General features: G+C 33.7%; 1 protein-coding gene across 3 annotated transcripts in view; it reads right to left on the bottom strand.

Annotated features, from left to right (window-relative positions):
* Window positions 1-19,785, bottom strand: part of sptlc1 (serine palmitoyltransferase, long chain base subunit 1) — a 30,908-nt gene extending 11,123 nt beyond the window's left edge. For 2 of the 3 annotated variants that reach the window (XR_015500398.1, XR_015500399.1), the window contains exons 1-11: window positions 19,713-19,773; window positions 16,874-16,981; window positions 14,248-14,342; window positions 14,024-14,117; window positions 11,140-11,212; window positions 8,890-9,022; window positions 8,636-8,765; window positions 7,319-7,408; window positions 5,836-5,943; window positions 5,654-5,749; window positions 1,214-1,310 (exon numbers count right to left, since the gene is read on the bottom strand). Coding sequence is in view for 1 of the 3 variants with exons in the window: in NM_001020471.1 (NP_001018307.1) it covers window positions 1,214-1,310; window positions 5,654-5,749; window positions 5,836-5,943; window positions 7,319-7,408; window positions 8,636-8,765; window positions 8,890-9,022; window positions 11,140-11,212; window positions 14,024-14,117; window positions 14,248-14,342; window positions 16,874-16,981; window positions 19,713-19,766 (1,078 nt within the window). In the remaining 2 variants the exon portion in view is untranslated. 3 annotated transcript variants of the gene reach the window in all.
* Between the last annotated feature and the right edge of the window lie 4,798 nt (window positions 19,786-24,583).

The following is a 24,583-nucleotide window of genomic DNA, read 5'->3' as shown; positions in this document are numbered from 1 at the left end:
GGGAAGCTTACAAGCCTAGAAACACCATCCCAACTGTGAAGTATGAGGGCAGCAGCATCATGTTGTGGGGCTGTTTTGCTGCAGGAGGGACTGGTCCACTTCACAGCATAGATGGCATCATGACGAAAGAACATTAAGTAGAAATACTGAAGCAACATCTCAATACATCAGCCAGGAAATTAAAACTTGGCCACAAATGGGACTTCCAAACAGACCATGATCCTAAGCATACTGGCAAACTAGTTAAAGTGTGTTTTATAGACAACAGAGTGAATGTTTTGGAGTGGCCATCACAAAGCTCCGATCTCAATCCTATAGAAAATTTGTGGGCAGAGTTGAAAAAGCTTGTGCGAGCAAGACAGCCTACAAATCTGACTCTTACACCAATTCTGTCAGGAGGAATTGGCCAAAATTCCTGCAAACAATTGTGAGAAGCTTGTGGAAGGATACCAAAAACATTTAACCAACGTTACATTTTAAAAGCAAAGCTAAAAAACAAACAAAGAAATGTGTGTAAACTTTTAACTGTCTAGAAATTTATAAAATCTTGATGTAGTATGTAACTACAGTGTATGTACACACTAGTATATAGTATTTACTTGTGTAATACTGGTGTAACTACACACTTTTAAAAACACAGTATGTGGGGCTACTAATTCAGGTAAGGCTAATATTTCTGACTTTAACTATATATATATACATATATATACATATATATATATATATATATATATATATATATATATATATATATATATATATATATATACATATATATATATATATATATATATATATATATATATATATATATACACACATATATATATATATATATATATATATATATATATATATATATATATATATATGTGTGTGTGTGTGTGTGTGTGTGTGTGTGTGTGTGTGTGTGTAAGTCTATCAATCTGAACAAAATTAACTTAAATATCAAAATTAACTTAAATATTTTTTTGCCATTTTTAAAGACCATTTAAATCGTCCTAATAGCTGCATTATCATATTTACGATTAATTCAAAATGAACAGTCCAAATGAAAATTCTCAGTTTCTCTGAAGTTGCTATTTATATTATTAGTACGACAAACCTTGGCCTGTGTAACTTTTCAAAAACAAAATGGAAAAACTTGTGTAAATAACTAAATGATCTGAACTAGAAAGAAAGAAATGTATTTATTTGATATAAAGTTCTTTACCTGGATCTTCCTCCATGATGTTCAGGGCTTCGATAGCAGCAGCAGCCAGCATGGGGGGAAGAGATGCTGAGAAACAGTAACCCTGACCTGACAAACGCTGAGAATAAATAAATAAATAAATACATACATGTTGATCTTCAATTATTAATTCTCAATAGATAATATTCATATTTATTTTAGGGCAAAATAATGCAACAGAAAGTCTTGATTAGAAGCCAAGCATCTGGACGCATCTGGAGTTGGGATTTTCGCAACCATCACAAAAGGCTTCAAAGACAAAACACTTCATCATATTTGAACAATACTATAGGCCTCTGGGATTTGAACATTCATATGCTTTTAGTTATTTAACCTTTCTCTCCCTTAAAAAGACAATCATCCAAACTGCCCTATCTGTCTCCCCCTCACCAATTTTAGGCCATATATACAAATATATGTGTGTGTTTGTGTGTGTGTGTACAGTAGTCAACATTTGAAGTGACTCAAAATCATTTCTTAAAGTTTCTCTAAAACTATTGAACAACATCCATTCTTGTCATATACAGTTGAAGTAAGAATTAGTACCCCCCCCAATTAAAATTATTTGTGTTGATAGCGTCAAACATTTCGAGTTTTACTAACCTAAACATCTTATGTTCAGTTATCAAATCGTTATAGATCAGTTGATAGAACAAATTAAGTCCAAACAACTATTTAGCTACTCAAATAGTATTGCTTCTAGCATTAGAGTTAAGCTAACACACAAATAAAAAGTAATTCATTCATAACTCATTCTGTTTGAATTCTACTTAATATAATCAGTTTTTGAGTTACTGTAGCGCTTTTTCTTTAAGTCCAAGTAACTTTTTTAAAATTATAGGTTAAACTAACAGTTGAAGTCAGAATTATTAGCCCCCTGTTTGTTTATCCCCCCGCCTCAATTTCTGTTAAATGGAGAGCAGATTTTTTTTCAACACATTTATAAACATAATAGTTTTAATAACTCATTTTTAACAGGTGATTTATTTTATCTTTGTCATGATGACAGTAAAAAATATTTGACTAGATATTTTTCAAGACACTTCCATACAGCTTACAGTGACATTTGGTTAACTAAACTGAAAAAAGTGTTCCATGCAGAACTGTTGCAAACAATTTATTTGTGTTAAATTTAAACAAACAAATTAAGTTTATTAATGTTCAACTTAATTTGTTTGTTTAAATTCAACACAGATAAATTGTTTACAACCACCTTACGTAAAAAAAATTGAGTAAATCCAAGGAGTCATCTCTGAATAATTTTTTTCAGTGTAGGCAGGTTGGGGTAATTAGGCAAGTTATTGTATAACAATGGTTAGTATAGTTGAGAACAAAAATGCATGTGTAACAGTAAATCGAATCCGTGTGGCTCAAGGACAAAACAATAATTATTAAAACGAGCCAGGCTAACAGACCAGTCGTACAAGAGTTAGTTTTAATCAAACCAACTTTTTCAAATGTGAACACACCCTTATTTTTTTTACTACATTTGAAGAGTTAAAAACTTTATTTAATACTTCATATAAAAGGCTTTTTGGTGATGCAGCTTAAAGAGGCCTCTCATATGAAGAATGAAGTCGCATGCATTGCTCAGGTGTGAATTTCTTTCAGACTTTAACAGTGTAAAAATCTTGATGGTTCTGTGGGTCTCGTCTATCAAATATGATCTTTATTTTGAAATTACTATCGACTTCAGGTGATTGGTTGGGCCATTACACATCTTGATTTTCTTTCTCTAATAGACATTGAGAGTTTCCTTGGCTGTGTTTTGGACCATTATCTTGCTGAAATGTACACCTTGCTTTCATCCACATCATCTTGCTAATGTAGATGTTGGACTAAAGCAGCAGATATTCATTTACACTGAGGAAGGGCAGAGGATTGCTAAAGAACTACTGAGAGATTTCAGCTGCTGTCTGGGCTTTCACTGCCTTTCTATGCTTCCTTTCTTCATGTGTTCAACACTTTTTCCCTGTGTCATTTCATTTTATTACCCATAACTTAATTTGTAAAACTAATTAGATTTCATATATGAATTTCTTTGCTTGTTACCAACATCTGGGGAAATCTTCAAGTCATCGGCACCTTTAGAAATATCTTTTCTGAGAAAAATAGTGACGTATTTAATACTTAGTTTCCCATCTATACATGTGCTTAGTCTTATATCTGCTGTGTGCAACCACACAACATTATTATGGGATATTTCCTGACTTTCCATTTGATTTGCTGAAGATTCCTCAAGCAAAAGCTTCCTCAACACTAAAAGCAACTGTGCGAAAACGCTGAACAAGCGGTTCAGATTATTGAAGGTTCATATGCGTTTAAATAGAGCGTGTGGATTCACTTCCCTCACATCATTAAAGGGAAGAATGAACCTGATATGATCCATGTGATGTTATGAAACAGGCATGGAAAGCTAGGCAAGGAAAAAAAAAAAAAATGTCCGCACCATGGTACTTAGTGCACTGAAACCCATAAATAAAAGAGGACGGCACAATGCATCATAGACTAACTGAAGTGGAATAAAGGCAAAGCGGAGGATTAATGTCAATAATCCCACTTTTGGATACTTTAAAGAAGCGGCTATTCAACAAGCAAGATTACCGACGCAAGAACTTCTGCTTTTCCAGAGATCTGGATCGCATTTCAGACAGTTTCTCGGGTAAATGAGGAAAAGTCTGCACTTGCTTCCAGATTTGAAAAGGCATATGTATGTAATTAGTTTTATCTTTAGAATATAAAAGCCATATGAACCTAAAATATACATCAAACGAAGCTTCTTTTGATCATTTCAGACTCACGGCTAAGAGTATATAAAATATAGATTTGTCTAAAAACATCTGCTGCTTACTGCATACACAGACTAGGCCAACGTTACATAGAGATTCATTTATTCTAATATTTCACGTAGGGTTACACTGCATTTTCCCCTACCGAAAATTACAGTCAGAAAATTAAATTTTTGGCGTTTTTGGTCTAAAAGCACCCGATTCGAATGTTATCACCAAGCTGCAACATCCTGCTCTACTAGTAGGCACAAAAGGCCCCTACTGGCCCATATCTATCAGCTGATAACACCCATTCATACGAGTGATGACATTCGAATCGGCTGCTAAAAGAGAAAAAAAGGATACACTGCACTGTTTTGCTAAGCAGTGTTCAGCCCGTAGGATTCACTCTCCCCCCCAGCCATTGTTACAATTGAGGCGGAGAGTGAAACCCGTTCATTTCAATGGCTTGTGATGCGCAAGGGTGACTTGTTGCTATGCCAAAATTAGGTTAAAAATTGCTCAATATTCTGCTCTCAGGATATCATGCAGATGTACGCGAATAAATAAAATTGAAGTCAAAACTATTAGCCATCCTGTTATTTTCTTTACTTTTTCAAATATTTCCCAAATGATGTTTAACAGAGCAAGGAGTTTTTCACAGTATTCCCTATAATATTTTTTTTCTGAAGAAAGTCTTATTTGCTTTATTTCTGCTAGAATAAAAAGCATTTTGTTTTAACAATAACTTCCCTTATTAACCTAACTAACCTAATTAAGCCTTTAAATGTCACTTTAGGCTGTCTTGAAAAATATCCAGTCAAATATTATTTACTGTCATCATGGCAAAGATAAAATAAATCAGTTATTAGAAATGAGTTATTAAAACTATTATGTTTAGAAATGTGTTGGAAAAATCTTCTCTCTGTTAAACAGAAATTGGGGAAAAATAAACAGCGGGGCTAATAATTAAGGAGGGCTAAAAAAATCTGACTATATATGCAGGAACCGCACATGCCATGAAACAAAGCAAAGTTTCCTTAAAATGTTATTGTATTTTATATATGGTAGTGTATTCTATGTTATTATGCTGTGCTTCTATTTTAGGCGTGACATATTACATTACATTCTGTAGGGGGTCTACAGATGAAAAATAGCCATTCTTGGCTAATTCTGGCACATTTTACAGTAATGTTTATTAATGTGCATTGACCCTGTAAACAAACAAACTAAACTAAACCTGTATACCTGCTGCTTGCGATTGCACTACCGCACTGTCATGGCAATGCTGATAAACTGACACTTCACGGTCAATAAAATGTGGTTATTTTATTGTCTATTACTTATAATCAGTAAGTTACTGAGTTAAATTTTACAAAAGTACTTTATATCATTTGATAAAATAAGGAATAATTATAACAAAGCATTTTCACTTTCGGTTCTAAGCCAAGTGCGTCCAGAATATTCATTTTGGTGCATCCCTCATTTCAAGTGATGCCATTAGTGGAAGTAAGATGTGGATTTCAATAGCTTGGACAATCTGGTCACTCTTAAATATATATTAAATCTGTTTTATGGGATATTATGCAGATCTAATAAATGCAGAAACAGTGTTGCAGAGATCGCAAAGCATCAGCTTTGCTTACAGCCATACCTGATGATCAATAACGAATGATCTTCCACAGCAGAAACCTCCGATGGATGCCAACGCATTCTCCATGTTTGCACTTATGAGGTCAATATCGTCGATCTAAAATAAGGTCAAACACATATTGATATCATAGTGATATTCATTATTATTCTTAATATATAGTGTATATATCAGCCATTACGTACGTTGACCCCAAAATGCTCTGTGACTCCTCTTCCGTGTTCGCCAAGCACTCCAAAAGACATGCTCTCCTCCAGAAAGATTCGCACTTTATATTTGTACTTCAATTTTACCTGGAAAAGATTTTATATTATAATGTGAAATATTTAAAAAATTCAACTTGTGAAATGTAGAAGCTAATCTTTGCTTTTATGTCTTGCTAACGAGTTCCTAGTGGTCACAACTACAACAACAAAAAAGGTTCAGTTTAAAAGTAATACATTTAACTTTTATGGTACGAAAAAGGGACATTGCAAAAAGAATTTGAGAATGAAGCTCCATTTCCATTTCACGTGTCAAATCAGCACTTCACAGAAAACAAACCATCAATAATAAAAAGGAAGTTTCTGCAAAAAGGAAATCACTGTAGCTCTTTTTGTTTTTCAAAAGGTGTGGTAGATTAAAATTTAAGCTGTTTGTTCAAATACTATAAAATTTGTAAACAACAGTACTATATAATAGACTTTCTTAGCAAACACATATCAGCCTTATACTAAATTGCCTATTAACTTTAAACTAAAGCTTTGTGATTTGGACAAGTTCCACGAAGACTAAAATGTTGTCGAAATGATCTCACTGAATTCTGATTAGAGGAAAGGACTAAACAAGATCCCATTTTGTAAAGTAGACAGAGATAATAATGGTAGAGTTTCAAAAAGCTGCAATTTGAAACCTGTTTTTAAACATGTTGGTAATATTTCAGTTTAAATACCAATTCTGCTTATTACTAATCAAATTAAAGTGACATTTAAAGGCTTAACTAGGTTAATTAGGTTAACTAGGCAGGTTAGGGTAATTAGGCAAGTTATTGTATAATGATTGTTTGCTCTGTAGACTATCGAAAAAATACATAGCTTAAAGGGGCTAATAATTATGACCTTAAAATGTTTTTTTTTTATTAAAAACTGAAAATTAAAATTAAAAATATTATCAGACATACTGTGAAAATGTCCTTTCTCTGTTAAACATCATTTGGGAAATATTTTAAAAAGAAAATTCAAAGGGGGGCTAATAATTCTGACTTCAACTGTATATAGTTAATAATATGTAGCAATTTTTATTTGATGTGTTTTAAATTTTCAGCTACTACACTAAAAATCCATCCGAATAAATCTGCAGATTAGTAAAAAAAACTAAGAGAAAGAAAAAAATTCTTTCTGGCCCAATACTTATTACTTGCTTACTTCTTTAATGCACATCTTATTCTACATGATCTTATTCGACCTACCGAATCCTACCAAATACATAAATCTAACTATTACCTTAATAACTAATAATAATAAGCAGCAAATTAGGAGTGTATTGAGATAAAAGTCATAGCTAATGGTTTATTAATAGCAAGAATTATAGTCCCCAAAATGCAGTGAGCATACAAATGAACAGCCAAATTAGACACAAAAACGATAGTTTTATAAACAAGTATAAATGCTAAAGTTTGTGTTTTCTTACCAGTTCAGGCAGTGGGCAGATATCTGCAGTGTTGATGTAGAGACCCTCGACTAAAATGAATCGCCGGATCACTCTTGCCTTACGCGGATTCTGTAGTTAAACATAAAAATAAGGTATACATGTTCAGGGAAAACAAACAGCTGCTCAAAGCATGATCATAAATTCATTAATAATTCATCTGTGCACTGAGCAAATATGTGCATGAGAATGGGTATTTAAGTATGATATTTGAACTTTTTACAGAAGACTCCAATTGCAATGTTATGTGGTGTAATAATAGTTAATACAGCAATATATTGACCATCATATTGAGTAGAATCATTATTTTGGATCACAGTGCAGCAACAAAATACTAATAATTTTACGTGGTTTTAAATGTTTAATTAATAATATATGTTTATACAACACTTGAATTTCCCCCAATTGTCAGCAAGAAATCTTTAATCATTTAGTTAGTAACAAGATTTAATATGATCACTTATTTTTTATGTGTATATTTTTGCACAGTTATTTGTGGGTCATTTGCATCGCTCTACCTGAATTGTATTTGCATTGCCCCACACAATAGACATTACATATTTTTTTATACAATGCAAAAGTAGTCAAAACAAATAACAACAACACAGCTTCTTTTTCCTGTAACAACAGCACGGCGGATAACAGTAAATCTAAATATTTATATTATTATTATTATTACTACTACTACTATTTATAACTGATTTGCTTTTTATTAGTTTTTGTGTAAAAAAAAATTCATTTACTCTTTATTTCATTTTTTTTAACACAAAACAGAATGAAAAAAAAATAAACAAATAAAAAATGAATAATAATATAATAAATTTTTTGTGGAAAACCTGATGTGACCCAGCCTCACTCAGGCCCCGAGGTAAAGAGTTTGAGACCCCTGGTATAAGTAAAAGGAGGAGTACAGAAAAAAGGGCCACAATTCTGGCGAATATATGGTTGTATCAAACTGTCATCGTGCGTTTACACATGCTTTTGAAGATACTTTTGAAAGTAAAATTAGTATTTTAACCAAACCTAAAGTCAGTTATACTAAATATTGTTTAAACTACTGATTTTGCAACTTTTTACTCAATTGTTTTATGTTGAATCTATTTAAATTTGTCAAAACCAATTAACTTGATTGATGTGTTGGCACAACATGAATGAATTGTGTGGAACCCAGGATTTTTTTTACACTGTGTTATTTAGATGTTTTTTTTGTTAGTTTTTTTGTTTTTAAAGAGTGTAATATACTGCTTTTAAAAGTAACTTTACCCAAATCTGGTCACAGCTGGTCAAATCTCTCCTTACCTTCTGATCTTCAATCTCTTGCTCCTTCAGAAGGCGTTCAAGATCCTCCATATCATTGTGTTTGAAGTATTTAATGAAGCTGCGTGACGCCTGAAGGCCTTTCTGAATAGAGAAACAGGCTGCTTCATCACTGAGAAACAAAATGAGAGGAGAGACCGATCTTTAAAGATGCTCCAGTTTTATTTAATGCAGCAGATGATTAACAGTTGATGAAATGAAGAGGCTCGGTGAAATATAAGTAGGCAGATGCTCACACAAAGATGATGTCTCCTCGTTTGGAGTAAGCTGGAATGGCACTGGCGATGGTGGCGAAGCCGTACGAGTAGATAATGGCCTCCTCCGTCCTCATGAACTTCGCTAATCGCTCCTCTAACTCCAGATGAACATCTGCAAGACAAAAATTTAAACATACTAAACCCAGGATCATGAAAATGATAGTGTTGACATGTTTGCAGAAACCCTGTTACATTGCTACTTGCACTTTTAGTGGCCATTTTAATGTAAAATGTCCAATAGGTGGTGCTAATAATACATGTGTTTACCAGGGGCAGGTGTGGCCTAATGGTCGGTGAGTTAGACTTGTAATCCAAAGGTTGATGGTTTGATTCCAGGTTCCGGTGCGAATTAAAGGTGGGGACAGTAAATGAACCGTACACTCTCCATCTTCGAAACCTAGCCAAGGTGCCCCTGAGCAAGGCACCTAACCCCTAATTGCTCCCTGGAAGCAAAAGCTGCCCACTGCTCTGCACTGCTCTCACTCAAAAATGTGTGTGCGCACTTGGATGGGTTAAAAACAAAGAGCCAATTTGGAGTACGGGTAAAAACCATACTTGACAAGGCTCACTTCACTTTCGTAATATTCGCAAGACCGGGACACACCAAGCCGACGGTCAGCCCAAGGGTTTTGTTGGGCAATCGGTCAGCACTGGTCCAGCTAGTTCACAGGTGTAAAACTCAGTTTCTGGAGGGCCGCAGTTTAGCTTTAACCCTAATTAAACACACCTGATCAAACTAATTGAGTCCCTCAGGCTTGTGTCGCTAAGTAACGACGTATGCTATTGTAAAAGCATCTTTTTAGTAAAGCATACACTCAATGCATCACATAGCGGTATGATGCATGAATGTCTCATTTATATACACTATGAAAAGCAGCTACGCTATTTATTCTCTTTATTCTCTATTTCCATCTGGAGACACTCATCCAGAGGCCCCTAGAGATTATGCAGCGCCACTGATGCGATCCAAGACCTGGCTGAATGAACACACACAGTTGAAGTCAGAATTATTAGCCCCCTTCAAATTTTTCTTTTTTCTTTTTTAAATATTTCCCAAATGATGTTTAACAGAGCAAGGAAATTTTCACAGTATGTCTGATAATATTTTTTTCCTCTGGAGAAAGTTTTATTTGTTTTATTTCAGCTAGAATAAAAGCAGTTTTTAATTGATTAAAAACCATCTAGTTACCATGTAAGTTTACAGGTATAAGCGACACTTAATATAAAGTGGGACCACCATGGTCAAGGTCATAATTATTAGCCCCTTTAAGCTATATTTTTTCTGATAGTCTACAGAACAAACCATCATTATACAATAACTTGCCTATAACCCTAACCTGCCTAGTTAACCTAATTAACCTAACTTAAATTAACCTTTAAATGTCATTTTAAGCTGTATAGAAGCGTCTTGAAATATATCTAGTCAAATATTATGTACTGTCATCGTGGAAAAAATAAAATAAATCAGTTATTAGAAATGAGTTATTAAAACTATTATGTTTAGAAATTTTCTAAAAAAAATCTTCTCTCCATTAACCAGAAATTGGGGGGGGAAAATAAACAGGGGGGATTATAATTCTGACTTCAACTGTATGGCTGAATGCCTTTGAATAGCTACAAAATTTGAAAACAAAGTATTCTAACTTCATTGTGTTGAACAAAAACTGATTGCGTCGTACGTGGATTACATCTGAAATTGTAAATCCCATCCACATCCATTGTATTCAACTGCCTTTCAGTAAAATCAAGAGACTTTGTTTACAGTCCAAGACATAATTTTGAAATGAATGCAGTGTATTTTAAATGTAAAATGGATATAACGTTTGTGATGTACTTAAAATCCTGACTTTAATTAATGGGGATTAAATGGACACTCAAAAATGAACACTCTCTGTTAATTAACTCTCCCTCAGGTCACTGAACATGTAGGTGAATTTTTCCTTTAGTAGAACATTAAAGAAGCATTTTAGCTGAATTTGTGGTCCTTGGTGATTTATGTAATAATTTTAAAAACATTTTTAAATGCCTAAATATCATTAAATATCACAATCTGCATGTATAGCACTGCAGAGTTTTCCTCCCTCTGGTGTTCATTTCAGCTGAACATGCAGAAATCTGTCTGTACTGTTGCATTTTTCAGAGTTGTGCAAAAATGTTTTGGTAGAGGCATGTCTTTTTTTTCACCATTGAGCCTCTTTTGTAAATACTTGAGATGATAAATCAACCTACCGAAGGTCCCATAGAATCCTCTTGGTCCACAAGTTCCCACGCCATATTTTTTGAGTGACGCCAATGCCTTCAACTGAAAACAGGACAGCGAGGATTAATGCGTTTGTTGAAGTATGGAGAGATTTTCATCACAAGCAGAACCAAGAACATCAGCCAATCGGTTCTCCGGGCAGTTTACTCAGCTTAATGAGCCTCTTCAAGTTACCATGAAATTAAAATTGGCCAGATTTAGATTACTTGCTACATGTTCCAGATTTTACTGTACAAAACTCTGAGCTACTCCAAAAGAAATAATATTTAATTATTGTAAGCAGCAAAAGGCGCCCATAACAATCAAGCCTGAAATTATTCGTACCTCTGACAAATTCCGACCTAAAAGTTTTGTTCAAATGTAAACAAAAGCTGAGAATATATATATATATATATATATATATATATATATATATATATATATATATATATATATATATATATATATATATATATATATATATATATATATATATATATTTGCACACAATAGGACATTCAATGGCTTCAACTTGTAATTTTCGGTGTTTCATTTTTAATTAGTCAACTTTAGCTGCACTTTGCCACTTTCACTTTCATTCAGGGACATTTCATGCATGCCCCCCATGACAAACAAGATATTGGATGTGAGGAAAAAAAAAACTCAAAAATTGTGTTGTTTCAGCTCAGCTAGTTTGAGCAAACAGAATATATATTTTTTTTGATTGTGGAATAATTTACCTGCTGATATTCGATCATTTAAGATGTTTAAGCAAACTTTATTATTACATTTTATCCTGAATCGTACATGTTTTTCATGAAGATTGATTATGTTGTGACTGGATTCACTGATCAGTGTATTTTGCGTTATGTTTTGTTTATAATGTGATAATGTTGTGATATTTTTCCCTATTTAATGTTTGCGTTTTGTTGTTGTTTCATGAATGTTGTGTCAATTTGTGTTGTTGTTATGTGATTGTGGTAAACTGTATGACCCCCGCAAAAAGAGATGGTACATCTCAAGGAGTTAACAAAACATACGAAAACAAAACATAAAAACAAAACAAAAGAAAACAAAAACACAACTTTTAATAAAATATAAAGGTTTTTTTCAGCACTAATGCATTCATTTGATCAAAACTTGTGTAACTTGTGACATTAAGGAAAACACGGTTTAAGAAAAATTAGTTTTTACATTTTACTCATTAAAGGATCTTAGGAAAAAATACTATAATAACATAAAAAAAATGAATCAGAAAACATAATATTATAAGGGATATTGCGACTGTAGTAACCTCAGAAATAAATGAAATTTGAAATACCAATAAAAAAATAAAATATTTTACATTGTGACAACAGTTCACATTAGAAACGTTTTAACTGTATAACATTTGACCAACCCAAGCTCATTCTGAAAACGTAGCCCCCTGGACGTTTCTGGAGACTGCGATTTATGTAATATATATATTTCGTTTTTTCAAGCGAACGCTACAGGGTGGTGTGACGCCGCTCCTCTTTGCACTCGCCAGCTGGGCTGACAGCTTACCTCCTCCGTGTGGAGGGTTTTCCCGGCGCAACCAGTTTGTCCGGTCAGCCCATCGTGTTATGTCAGAGGAGCAGAGGCCCGGAGGCCCGGAGGAGGAGCCGGCAGCGTTCGACAAAAAACAGAATCCAAAAATTAAAGCGAACGAGTTCGTAACAGGGCGAGAATGCGGCGAAATCCGAAAATGTGGTCAAAATCAGACGAGGGTTTTTTTTTTTCTGCACGGCTTTTGTAAATCGTCGCTTGGGTTAAGGGAAGAAGGAGGAGGAGGAGGAGGATGGCCGGGTCGGCCGATTGGGCGGCCGCCCAGTCATTTTGTTCAGTTATTCAGCCAGTCGGACAGACGGTCGCTCGACAGCGGCCTCCGGCAGCTTTTTACACAAGAACAGCGCGGACGTGAACAGCGCGCACTCGCAAGAGCCATTAAAGACACGAAAAAATGCGCACAGTGGCCTCTTGCGGATTCACGAAAACAAAAACTGCACAAATACATACCTCTCGGGACTTATTTCGCGGTCTCCAGAAACGTCCGCGGAGCTACGTTTCCAGAATGAGCCTGGGTTGCATTTGACTGTGTGTTTTAACTGTATTGGAAACTGCATTCTTTTTTTTTTTTTTTTTTTATTAGAATATGCATAAATCATACAAATACAAGAAAAAAAAAATCAACAAATAACAAATACAAAGCAACGAAACAAAAACAAAACAAAAACAACAACAATATAGTCATGTACTGGTATGTGCTTGAGTGTGTGCGTGTGAGTGTGTGTATGCATGTAAAGGTAACTTGGTGGACAGGTCAGAGTACATACATAACTGCATTCTTGAGTAAATAACTCTAGCTTTGATGAGCACTGCAGACTTCTTTGAAACATCTTTAAATTGTTACAGTTTCATCTTGCTGAATTTAACTAAATTTTTCCTTCGTATAACAAGAGACTTCTTTCAAAGTCCTTTAGAAGTCAGTAAAAATGCTGCCGATTTGTGTTGGGACAGCATAAAGGAATTAAGTTAACTTAATAGTTTTTACAAATTTAAGTAGATTAAACTTAAAACAATTCAATTGTCGCCCAAAAAACCTCCAGAATTGTGTTGTTTCAGCTCAGTTTAAATAAGTAGCTTGAACAAGCAGCAAACGTCATTCTTTCAGTGCACTAAAGCTATGTTTAAGTGCCATTTAAGTCATGCCTTCCAAATCAAATCCAGCAGCAGTGATGTTTTCATTCATCAAGCTGTAATCATCATAAATGAGCAAGCGGCACGTTATAATCAGCGGCCGCAGTGATGGATGTAAATGTGAGGAATGGAAAAGCCCTTAAAGCGGCTACAAACCTTCACGCGCTCATTGTCAAGCAGACCCAAGAAGTTAAACGAGGCAAAGTTAATGCACTCTTTGCCATTTACAATGATTTTGTGGCTTGGAGGCCTGTAAAAGAAACACACGGCCTTCAGTCAGGATCATTTACACAGCCGTTGTTATTCCGCTTGAGACATGTTGACTCTAAATAAGAGGTTTATGCAGAAATCTGTATACAGTAAATGTGTAGCAGACGTACCCTGTGACCACATCATAATTGAGGGAAGGGTGGTCTTTAGATACGGGGGAGACCAGCGGTTCGGGTTGCCACTCTTCAATTAACTCCTCTTTCTCCTGAAACACACAGATTTGGTGTTATTATAATAAATGTAAGTATTGAAAGACATTGATTATTTCTTATAATGCATTCAATAGATGTGTATAGTCGTCACATTCCGGGTTTGTTTAGATCATAGAAAACGTTATTGTATAAAACAGTAATTCCTTACCATCATAACTTGATAAAACATGATTAAAACTCTAAATAAAATGTTTAAATGTTAGTATTTTGATTATTTTATTTTTAATACTATTTTTAATTCATGAAATATGAATGAATAAATAGATAAATAAATAAAAATAAATACATTTATTAACACACCCATATAAAAAATATGATGCAATACATTTATTTGGTCAATATTGCTAAAAAACTGTATTTTGTGTAATCATAAACAAAACATACACATTTTGGATAAATATAAATAAATAAATAATATAAAACTAATAAATATATACATTTATAAACACACATAAAAGAATTTCCCTCAAAATAAATTGTTGGTCAATATTGCTAAGATTTTGACCATCTTATTGACTAGCTATTTTCGATGTGCGAAAACAAACATAAAATACATATATAAATATGAATAAATAAATAAAACAAACATTAAAAAAAAGCAATACAAATTTTTGGACAATATTTCTAAGAAATTGTATTTTCCATAGTGTAAAAAAAAGAAAATCTAACATAAATATGAAACTATTAATAAAAAAACAATAAACAATACTAAACTAATAAATAAATTGATAAACATTCAAAACAATATGCAGTTCCCACGCTTTCATGAACAGCTGATTCAAAGACTTTCAATGATTTTTTAAAGCACCATTTATTTTTAATCAAGCACCTTAATGTAATGTAAATCATATCTTAGCATATGTAGAGACCAAAAAAGTCCTGACTGTACTTAAGATTTAACTTACACTTAAAATTTTGAGGTAAAAAAGTCATGTTTAAGGTTACTTTTAAGTCATGTTCAAAAAACTTTAATAACATTTCTTGAATTCAAAACTGGTGATATTCAAATGCAGTTCCTGAAATATAGATAAAATGTGCATTATTTGACAGTGTTACTGTACAAGATTTAAATTTAAGATTTTTAGTTTAAGAGTTTCTCAGTTTTTGCCATTTTGTTTTGAGTACAATTGTTGAAATAAAACCATAAAGAAATTCAATTTCAAGTTTAATTCAAGAACTTTTAAGGACCTATGTTTGTTTTCAAGTACTTTCCAGGCCTTAAATCCATACTGTATGTCTGAAATTCAAGTACCTTTATGCACTTTCAAGAAGTGTGGGAAACCTGAATATGATGCAATACAAACTTTTGGTCAATAATGCTACGAAATTGTATTTTCACTGTGCGAAAATAAATATTCGATAAAAATTGTACAAGTAATAATAAATAAAATAATTATTAATAAATAAATAAAATCTGACAATTAACTGTTTAAACCTTGCTGAAATGAAAGCTATGTAAACTAAATTCATGGTATCATGATTTGTTTATATTTATAAATCATGATTGTTCAAATGCAATCTAGATACATGACATCTACATTTTATGAACAACATTAAAACATCCTAACTATTACTCTGAAAAGTTATTAAATAACTCTTATGCTCATCTTGCATAAACATTCACTTTGAGATAAAAAATAAAAGTGGTCAAAACTTTATTCTTACTGTAATGATTTCTCAATAGGTGTACGTATATGTTTATTAGCAGTCCTAAATAGGTTTTAGATTTAGGGAAAGTATTAAACAAAAATATATATCTATATCTGTCTGTCTGTCAGTCTATTTTGTTTTTATACTACATAGATAACTTTTTGTAAACTATACTGACACCTACATGGCAGATCTCAAAGCACAAAATACACAACATTAAAAGAAACTTAATTAACAATTAAGGGTTAATGAACTACATTGTCTAAATTTTCATTTCATTTTCTTTATCGGCTTAGTCCTTTTATTAATCCGGGATCGCCACAGCGGAATGAACCACCAACTTATCCAGCACGTTTTTACACAGCAATGGCCACAACCCATCCCTGGGAAATACTTTGTCTTAATATTGGCTGTAATTAATGTAATAATTGGCTTATCTTAATGAATCCTTTTATTCAAGGTGGATCATTTAAGCTGATTAAAAACTAATACAAAAAGTTACAAAAGTAAAACTATATTCACAGAAATGATCTTCACAGAAATACGAAGCACAAACAGTTTTCAATAATGATGACAATTTGAAATGCTTCTTAATATTAGCATCATTTCTGAAAACAAAACTTACATCAATAAACCACATAATAAAAACAAAAACTCTGATGTTCATTGTAACAACAGCTCACAATATGACTGTTTGTACTGTAATTTTGAGTAAATAATTGAGTATAAGTGGCTTTCCAAAACTTTTATATGACTGTATGTCAAACAAATTATTATTATTATTATTTATTAATGCCAAAATAGATTTATTGAAAACTATTTTTGAATGCAACTGTAAATGAATCCTATGTGACGTGCATAATCCATCTCTCACCTTTTCTGTGAGGTCTGATCTCTCCTGAAGTTTATACGTTTTGGAAAACAGCAGTCGGATAATCCATAAAATGAGAAAACCTTCTAAAATTAAGTGATATGCTGGGGCCTAGAAAAAACAACAACAACAACAACACACAAATAGTATCAGTTCCTTTGATTATTAGATGCATTCATAAGAAATTGTATAAAATGGCGACAAATTAAATAATGTAAAAGAAATCATTGATGGATTTCATATTATAGCCATATACATATCATATTAAATACATACAATATACATTAGATGATTTGATAGAAGAAAACCCTGTTAACCCTTGTGAATTCACAATGCTTTGGTTACGTTCGGAATGAAAACATCTGCTAAATTAAACTGTAAAAATGTATCAGATATATAGGTATTTCTTAATTTTTTTCCAGAGATATATTAAACATCCTTAGTCCTGTTCAAAACTACTAAATGTTCTTTTAATAAAGGATTTTGACTCTTTAATTCCCAAGTTTGTAATGTCGCTGATTTTTTATATAAAAAGGTAACTGTGAAATGGATTTAATTGTACCTTTTTTTGTGATTATTTATTTATTGCAGAACAAAGCCAGCATACATAGCTAGCGACAACTTTGTAAAAACCAGGGTTTGCATTAAATGAAAATACATAAAGAATAAAATAAAAATATAATAATAAAATAAAAGCAAAAAATTATAAACAAATAACAATACACAGGAAAAGAAAAACTCTAGGGTGAGAATTATCTAGTTATTATATTAAAAACTTTCTCAATAAAATCAGACCATGCTTTGATTGTATGGGGTTTAGCTCTGTTAATTCTTGCTGTAGAACGTTCTAATTTTTGAACACATTTTATCCACTGGGAATGCGGGTTCATGCCATATTTTGAATATAACCTTCTTGGCTGCAGTATGAAATAACCTTTTAGTTAGTTTAGATCATAATCATCATTCAATAAACAGAAATTGGGATGTTTAGGAATAATTATTTGTACTTTTAAATTACAGTCTTGGACATGTAAAGGTTAGTAACAACATTGGCTTTGCTGCATTGTTTGTTTGTGTGCAGAATCAGATTTTTATTTATTTTTCTTTCTAACATACTGTGTGTGGCTGTTTTTGCCCCATTGACTTCAATTATAACTACATTTTTGGATTGCAAAGCCATGACAGCACATAATCACATGGTCTTAATTGTTGGTGGTTTTCCCTGTTGGAAAAAGGTGCAATTTGTCATTATTACTGATAACAAAAATATCACCTAATCATGATCAAAATAGCTTAACCTCCTTCAAATAGGCTCAGAATCTCCAGTTCTCAATTCCACTGTATAGTCTCATGTTTGAGCAAAGCATATTTCAGTTTTGTCCGTCACACTACTCATCATGACATTACTTTTTCCCAATTTCAATATAAAAATGTTGTCATTAAGAGAATATTGGTCAAATTGGAAAAAAAAGTCATATATTCATATTAAACATGTCAAATATTAAGAAATGAAAACCCTAGTTTTCATTTACAGCAACGCCTCATGTTTGTTATTCTGGCCTATTGCCAAAAGAAAACAACAACTTGGAATTAAATTATTTTATTTGGAAGAAGCCCTTATAGAATAAAACATACATTAACCTTTTACACCAAATACGCAAGAAGAAAATTCAGTACATCTTGAGAAACTGAGAATTTTCAAGTGATCTATTGATTTTGTTTCCTCCTCATAGCTGTACATCGATTAAATATACAGTTGAAATCTGAATTATTAAACCCCTTTAAATTTTCTTTTCTTTTTAAAAATATTTCTCAAGTGATGTTTAACATCAAGGAAATTTTCACAGCATGTCTGATAATTTTTTGTTCTTCTACATGAAGTCTTACTTGTTTTATTTCGGCTAGAATAAAAGCAGTTTTTTACATTTTTTAAAAAGCCATTTTAAGGTTAAAATTATTAGCCCCTTTAAGCTGTATATTTTTTCAATAGTCTACAGAACAAACCAAATTACCCAAACCTGCCTAGTAAACCTAGTAAAGCCTTTAAATTTCCCTTTAAGCTGTTTAGAAGTGTCTTGAAAAATATCTAGTCACATATTATTTACTGTCATCATGACAAAGATAAAATAAATCAGTTATAAGAAATAAGTTAAGCCATTCCATGCAAATGTCAACGTTGCCATGAAAAAAATGAAGTTTTCACCAAAATACGGAAATTGTTTCTGTTATTTTTGCACATTCAGACTTTCTGCTTAATAATATAATTTCAGAAAAATACTCTTTGCAAATTTTAAATAGGGAAATCACAACAGCAGTTAATGACTATCAAAGTACAACCTTATTTACAGTCAATTACATAGTGGTAACATTGTTTTGAAGTCATCCTTGCGTGCTATTTCAGACTCAATATTCAACTTAGCGCGATAAACAATATATGGGCCATTAAAAGAACGAATTTGCGAATACCAAACCTACTTTACCTCAACTTACTACACAATTTGGCAACAGATAAAAACAAAATAAACAGTGTTCTTGTTATACAATGACATAATTCAATTTTTAGCAGAACCTATATTTGTGTAAATCCACCACCATTGGTACAGCACTATAGCTACTAGTAAAGGTAGAATTAGGTGTGCAACTCACCTGTCTGACTGATACTCATGTCATATTTAACACTTCCTGGAGTTACACTATGAGACTACTGAAGATTACATGTGAAATACAGCCGAATACAACCACCTACGCCAGTCCTGTTTACCTCAGCAAACGCAGAACAGTCTGTCGATATTTACAAATCTTAAAAACCTCAAAAAGACAAAAGAAGAAAGTTTGTAGTTACCTCGTAAAAAGCTTGCACCATCTCCACCAACACCCACTGTTGCCCCGACGCCATTTTGACTGAGTCACATGATCGCTCTGCGCGACTTCCTGATTGATAAAGAGGCGCCATCGCGTGGAGGAGAAGCGTCATTGCAGGCTTCGTCAGTCGGATTTTCCACCTCTGTTTTTGAATGTGATGTCATTTGCTTGGTCACCATCAAACCAGCATTACGTTATGGTTATAAAGAAACCATTTGTTACATTTCTTGTACTGTTGCATACCGTTTGGTAAGCTGAACATTTAATATAGGCTGCTGGAGAATGTTATGGGGGAAATGCAGTATTGTGTGTGTGTGTGTGTGTGTGTGTGTGTGTGTGTGTGTTGCCGTTGTTGCTGTTGTTTTGTGTTGTCTTGAAATGTAACAACCACTTTAGATATTGTAAGAATTGAAATATTGCAAATATTCTGATATCTTTGACAATTCAAAACATGAGCTGAAGACAGGGCCAATGGACTCCACAACCCACCAGGGGGGAACGCGTGAAAAACCAGTTCCTGCTGCATTTGCATCTGACTATGCTGAGACTCAGCTTCATCCCCCCAAGTCACACATATGGTCATTTCAATGTTTCAATGTTTTAGACTAACCAAACTGACTTTAACTATCATGTTTGATATCATTTGAAATGTCTCAGTGCGATTGGTACAATGGTCTCATTCTCCCAGAAATAGACATAATCAGAATAATAAATATAGAACTACAGGCATCTTTTGAACCACTGTGAGGGGTGTGACTTTTACACTAAGTGTGAATGCCTTTTTTCACACCCCCTTCCTTGAGGGAATTCTTGGATTATTTAAGGTAAGGGTTGAGAAAAACTCAGGGCGATTCTGCCTAACCAGATCAGCCCATAACATGGCTTGTTCCATGTTATGTATATTTCAAAGTCAGGAATGCATCTTTTCATCTTGGATTTATCTTTGATAATTTGATGTTTTGTATTGATCGTTTATGAATTGACTGATTGAATTGGCATAATACATTTACCTGACTAATAAATTGTTATGTTTTGAATGATTCAAACAGAGTTCGTGTTATTATCTTTAGTAGATTGTGGTAATTTCATAGCACCACAAGCCCCTGTTCAGGTTAGTAGCGGACTAGAACACGGTAGACGGAGCATTGCGGCACGTTACACGATGTCTCTAGAGCTCCGACTAACAAATTGGCATTTATTCATGTATACTTAGGTTGTAAAAGGATATCTAAGGGGATAGTCCTTCACCCGATAAACTTTTAATACTATTTAGATAGTATAGTGATTATTCAAAGTTACTACTAGTTTAAGTACGACTGGTCTGCTTAATTCTATAGTAATGATCGTTATATGACTAAATAGCTCTGTCTGATTTAGGAGGTAGCAGACCTATGGGGACCGCATAAAAAATATCCTAATCTGAGTAAGTAGTGTTCTGCCTTTTTAGGATAGCGGTCAATCGCCACTGTTTAGTGACCAAGACTGACATGCTTGTGCTTAAGAAATTGTATACTCGGCCGGTACAAGATTCAGGATGTTATAGAGATCCCAATGAACGAGAATAACATAAAATGATGAACCGAAGAGAATATTCAATCATAATCTAAAATAATGTGAAAGGAAACAAAATAACTTTCTCAATGTTTTATAATTGGAGTCAGATAAAACGAGGATAAACATATTAATATTCTAAACCATCTCATACTAAAATTGGAGTCAGATATGAGTTAAGTTTAATATAAATCAACATTGTGCACTGGAAAGACCGAACATGCAGTGAACCTTCATCCACCACTGGATACCGTCATTGGACCAACTGGCTGGACCTTACAATATCATTCATATTGATTAGGAGAATGGTATAAAAACATTCAAAAATTACTTTTATAGCTCTTAAACTTTTAAAATACTCTTGTTTTGTCCTGGTAAATTTGGTATTAGTGCGACTACTTGTTCTTGTGGCATTTAAACCGACCACAACCGAATTTGGAATTGCAAAGCAGGCTACCATAAGCGATAGTAATTCATTCGTTCATTCATTCTTCTCCAGCTCGGTCCATTATTTATCAGGGATCGCCACTGTGGAATGAACCACCAACTATTCCAGCATATGTTTTACACAGCGGATGCACTTCCAGCCACAACCCAGTACCTATTAGGAATCGATTGTAATTATATTTCTGATCATTTTATCTTAGTTATTATTCTAAAATGTGTGTGTTTTTGAAAGAAATTTTTGTCTTTACTATCTGTATGAGTTCGACATTAATTGGACTTTTTTTCTGTGAATCTATCTATCTACAAGGTACAGTTTTCCCTGATCTGTATCTTAAATAATAATATTAATAATTAAAAAAAATAGATAATACAAATATACATTTGACCACCCCATAATGGTATCCAATATCGGGGTTCATGCATCAGTTTTTGCAAGAATCATTCAACAGTCTAAACGAGAGGATCTGAATGCAGACCTGGTGCAGTGCAATCTGAGCTGCATCCAAAACTTTTTAATGTGCTCACCTAACCCCACCCCTAACCCTACCCGTCACAGTGACATCACTCACTCCAGTGAGTGCATTGTGTCTGACATTGCATAGCTGAGTGCATAGAGAGAGCATAGCTATCTATCTATCTATCTATCTATCTATCTATCTATCTATCTATCTATCTATCTATCTATCTATCTATCTATCTATCTATCTATCTATCTATCTATCTATCTATCTATCTATCTATCTATCTATCTATCTATCTATCTATCTATCTATCTCCGTCCGTCCGTCCGTCCGTCCATCTATTTATCTATCTATCTATCTATCTATCTATCTATCTATCTATCTATCTATCTATCTATCTATCTATCTATCTATCTATCTATCTATCTATCTATCTATCTATCTATCTATCTATCTATCTATCTATCTATCTATCTCCGTCCGTCCGTCCGTCCGTCCATCTATTTATCTATCTATCTATCTATCTATCTATCTATCTATCTATCTATCTATCTATCTATCTATCTATCTATCTATCTATCTATCTATCTATCTATCTATCTATCTATCTATCTATCTATCTATCTCTGTCCGTCTGTCCGTCCGTCCGTCCGCCCGTCCCTCCATCCATCCATCCATCCATCCATCCATCCATCCATCTATCTATCTATCTATCTATCTATCTATCTATCTATCTATCTATCTATCTATCTATCTATCTATCTATCTATCTATCTATCTATCTATCTATCTATCTATCTCTGTCCGTCCGTCCGTCCGTCCGTCCGTCCGTCCCTCCCTCCCTCCCTCCCTCTATCCATCCATCCATCCATCCATCCATCCATCCATCCATCCATCCATCCATCCATCCATCCATCCATCCATCTATCTATCTATCTATCTATCTATCTATCTATCTATCTATCTATCTATCTATCTATCTATCTATCTATCTATCTATCTATCGCCCAACCTCTAAATTTCTGTCGGTTCTGGCAATCAAACCTGCAATCTTTGGGTTATAAATTTGGATTAAACTGCCCCTTTAAATAATAAAGACTCAAGTCTGAGGAGAAGAAGAAAAAGCACTGTGAGATGAAATCCGAGAAAAATCTGAATCTGAACTGTGAAACAGATTTTATGGAGAAAAGTCAGAATTGCAATATGTTGTTGGTGCCAATAGCCTAGTGGTTAAATACATTGACATAATAGCACCGTGTTGCTCATGGTGACTTGAATTCGACCCTCTTGCCGACCCTTCTCCTCTCTCTGCTCCTAATACTTTCCTATCTGTAACATCCACTGACCTATCCCAATTAAAGGTGTAACACCCCTAAAAATAATTATACTAAGATTGTTGCAAGATGTTAAACGTATAGTTCACCCAAAAAGGAAACTGAAGTCATCATTTACTCACCCCTTAATTGTTTACACTATTTTAAGTTCCTTTCTTCTGTCGAACACAAAAGATATTGAAGAAAGCTAAATACCAGTAACGACTGACTTCCATAGTATTTGTTTTCCACTGGAAATTAATTGTTACAGGTTTTCAAGTTTCTTCAGAATATTTTCTTTTGTGTTCGACAGAAGAAAGAAACAAATAAATGTGCAATATCACACTCGTAGCATTGCGATAGGCTGAGTGCCTTAGCATCCCACCAGTGCTGATGTACAGCCATATCACACTGCTACGAGTGTGATATTGCGTTTAAACAACAGTTCAACTTCACAATACTGTATATAAATAAGAAAATCAAACACGGAGAGTCTAAAATCCCCTTTTTATTAGGAACCACTTTCTTACACTATTCATTCACATCTGCAGCTGACATCAAAACAGCAGAAGCCGTTACTAATTCACCAACGTCACTTTACAGCTAGTGTTTGAATGACTCTATGTCTACAGTGATGACAAAACTGCTGATTTTTGCTCACACTTTCAGATTCTAATGCTGAACGTGACATGAAATCCCATCCATCTACAGAGATATCTTCCTACAGTGTTATAGTCTACAGTATTTCTTTGTTGCAATCGGGATTTCACAATAACAAACCCGAAAATAACAACGAATCCACTAACGTTACCAGACTGCTGTTGTGTTTGCGATAAGGAAAAACGTTAAACACATGCAGACTTTGCTTATTTTAATTTTTAATCTGCCAACACAACACACATTCCTGATATGCGAGCAAATCGGTATAAATACAGCACTACAACATAAAAAAGAAAGAGATCATCTAACCTGCCTACATGTCTCTGAAAACCCAGGAGACCGGGGGGAGAGGGTGTTCGGGGGTGAGGTTGAGAACAGGATGCAGCGGGTTTTGGGCGGCCGCTACAGTACCAAAGTTG

Source organism: Danio rerio, chromosome 10 (genome assembly GCF_052040795.2).
Source record: "Danio rerio strain M-AB ecotype USA chromosome 10, GRCz13ab, whole genome shotgun sequence".
Lineage (NCBI taxonomy): Eukaryota > Metazoa > Chordata > Actinopteri > Cypriniformes > Danionidae > Danio > Danio rerio.
This window is presented reverse-complemented; position numbering and strand designations above follow the sequence as displayed.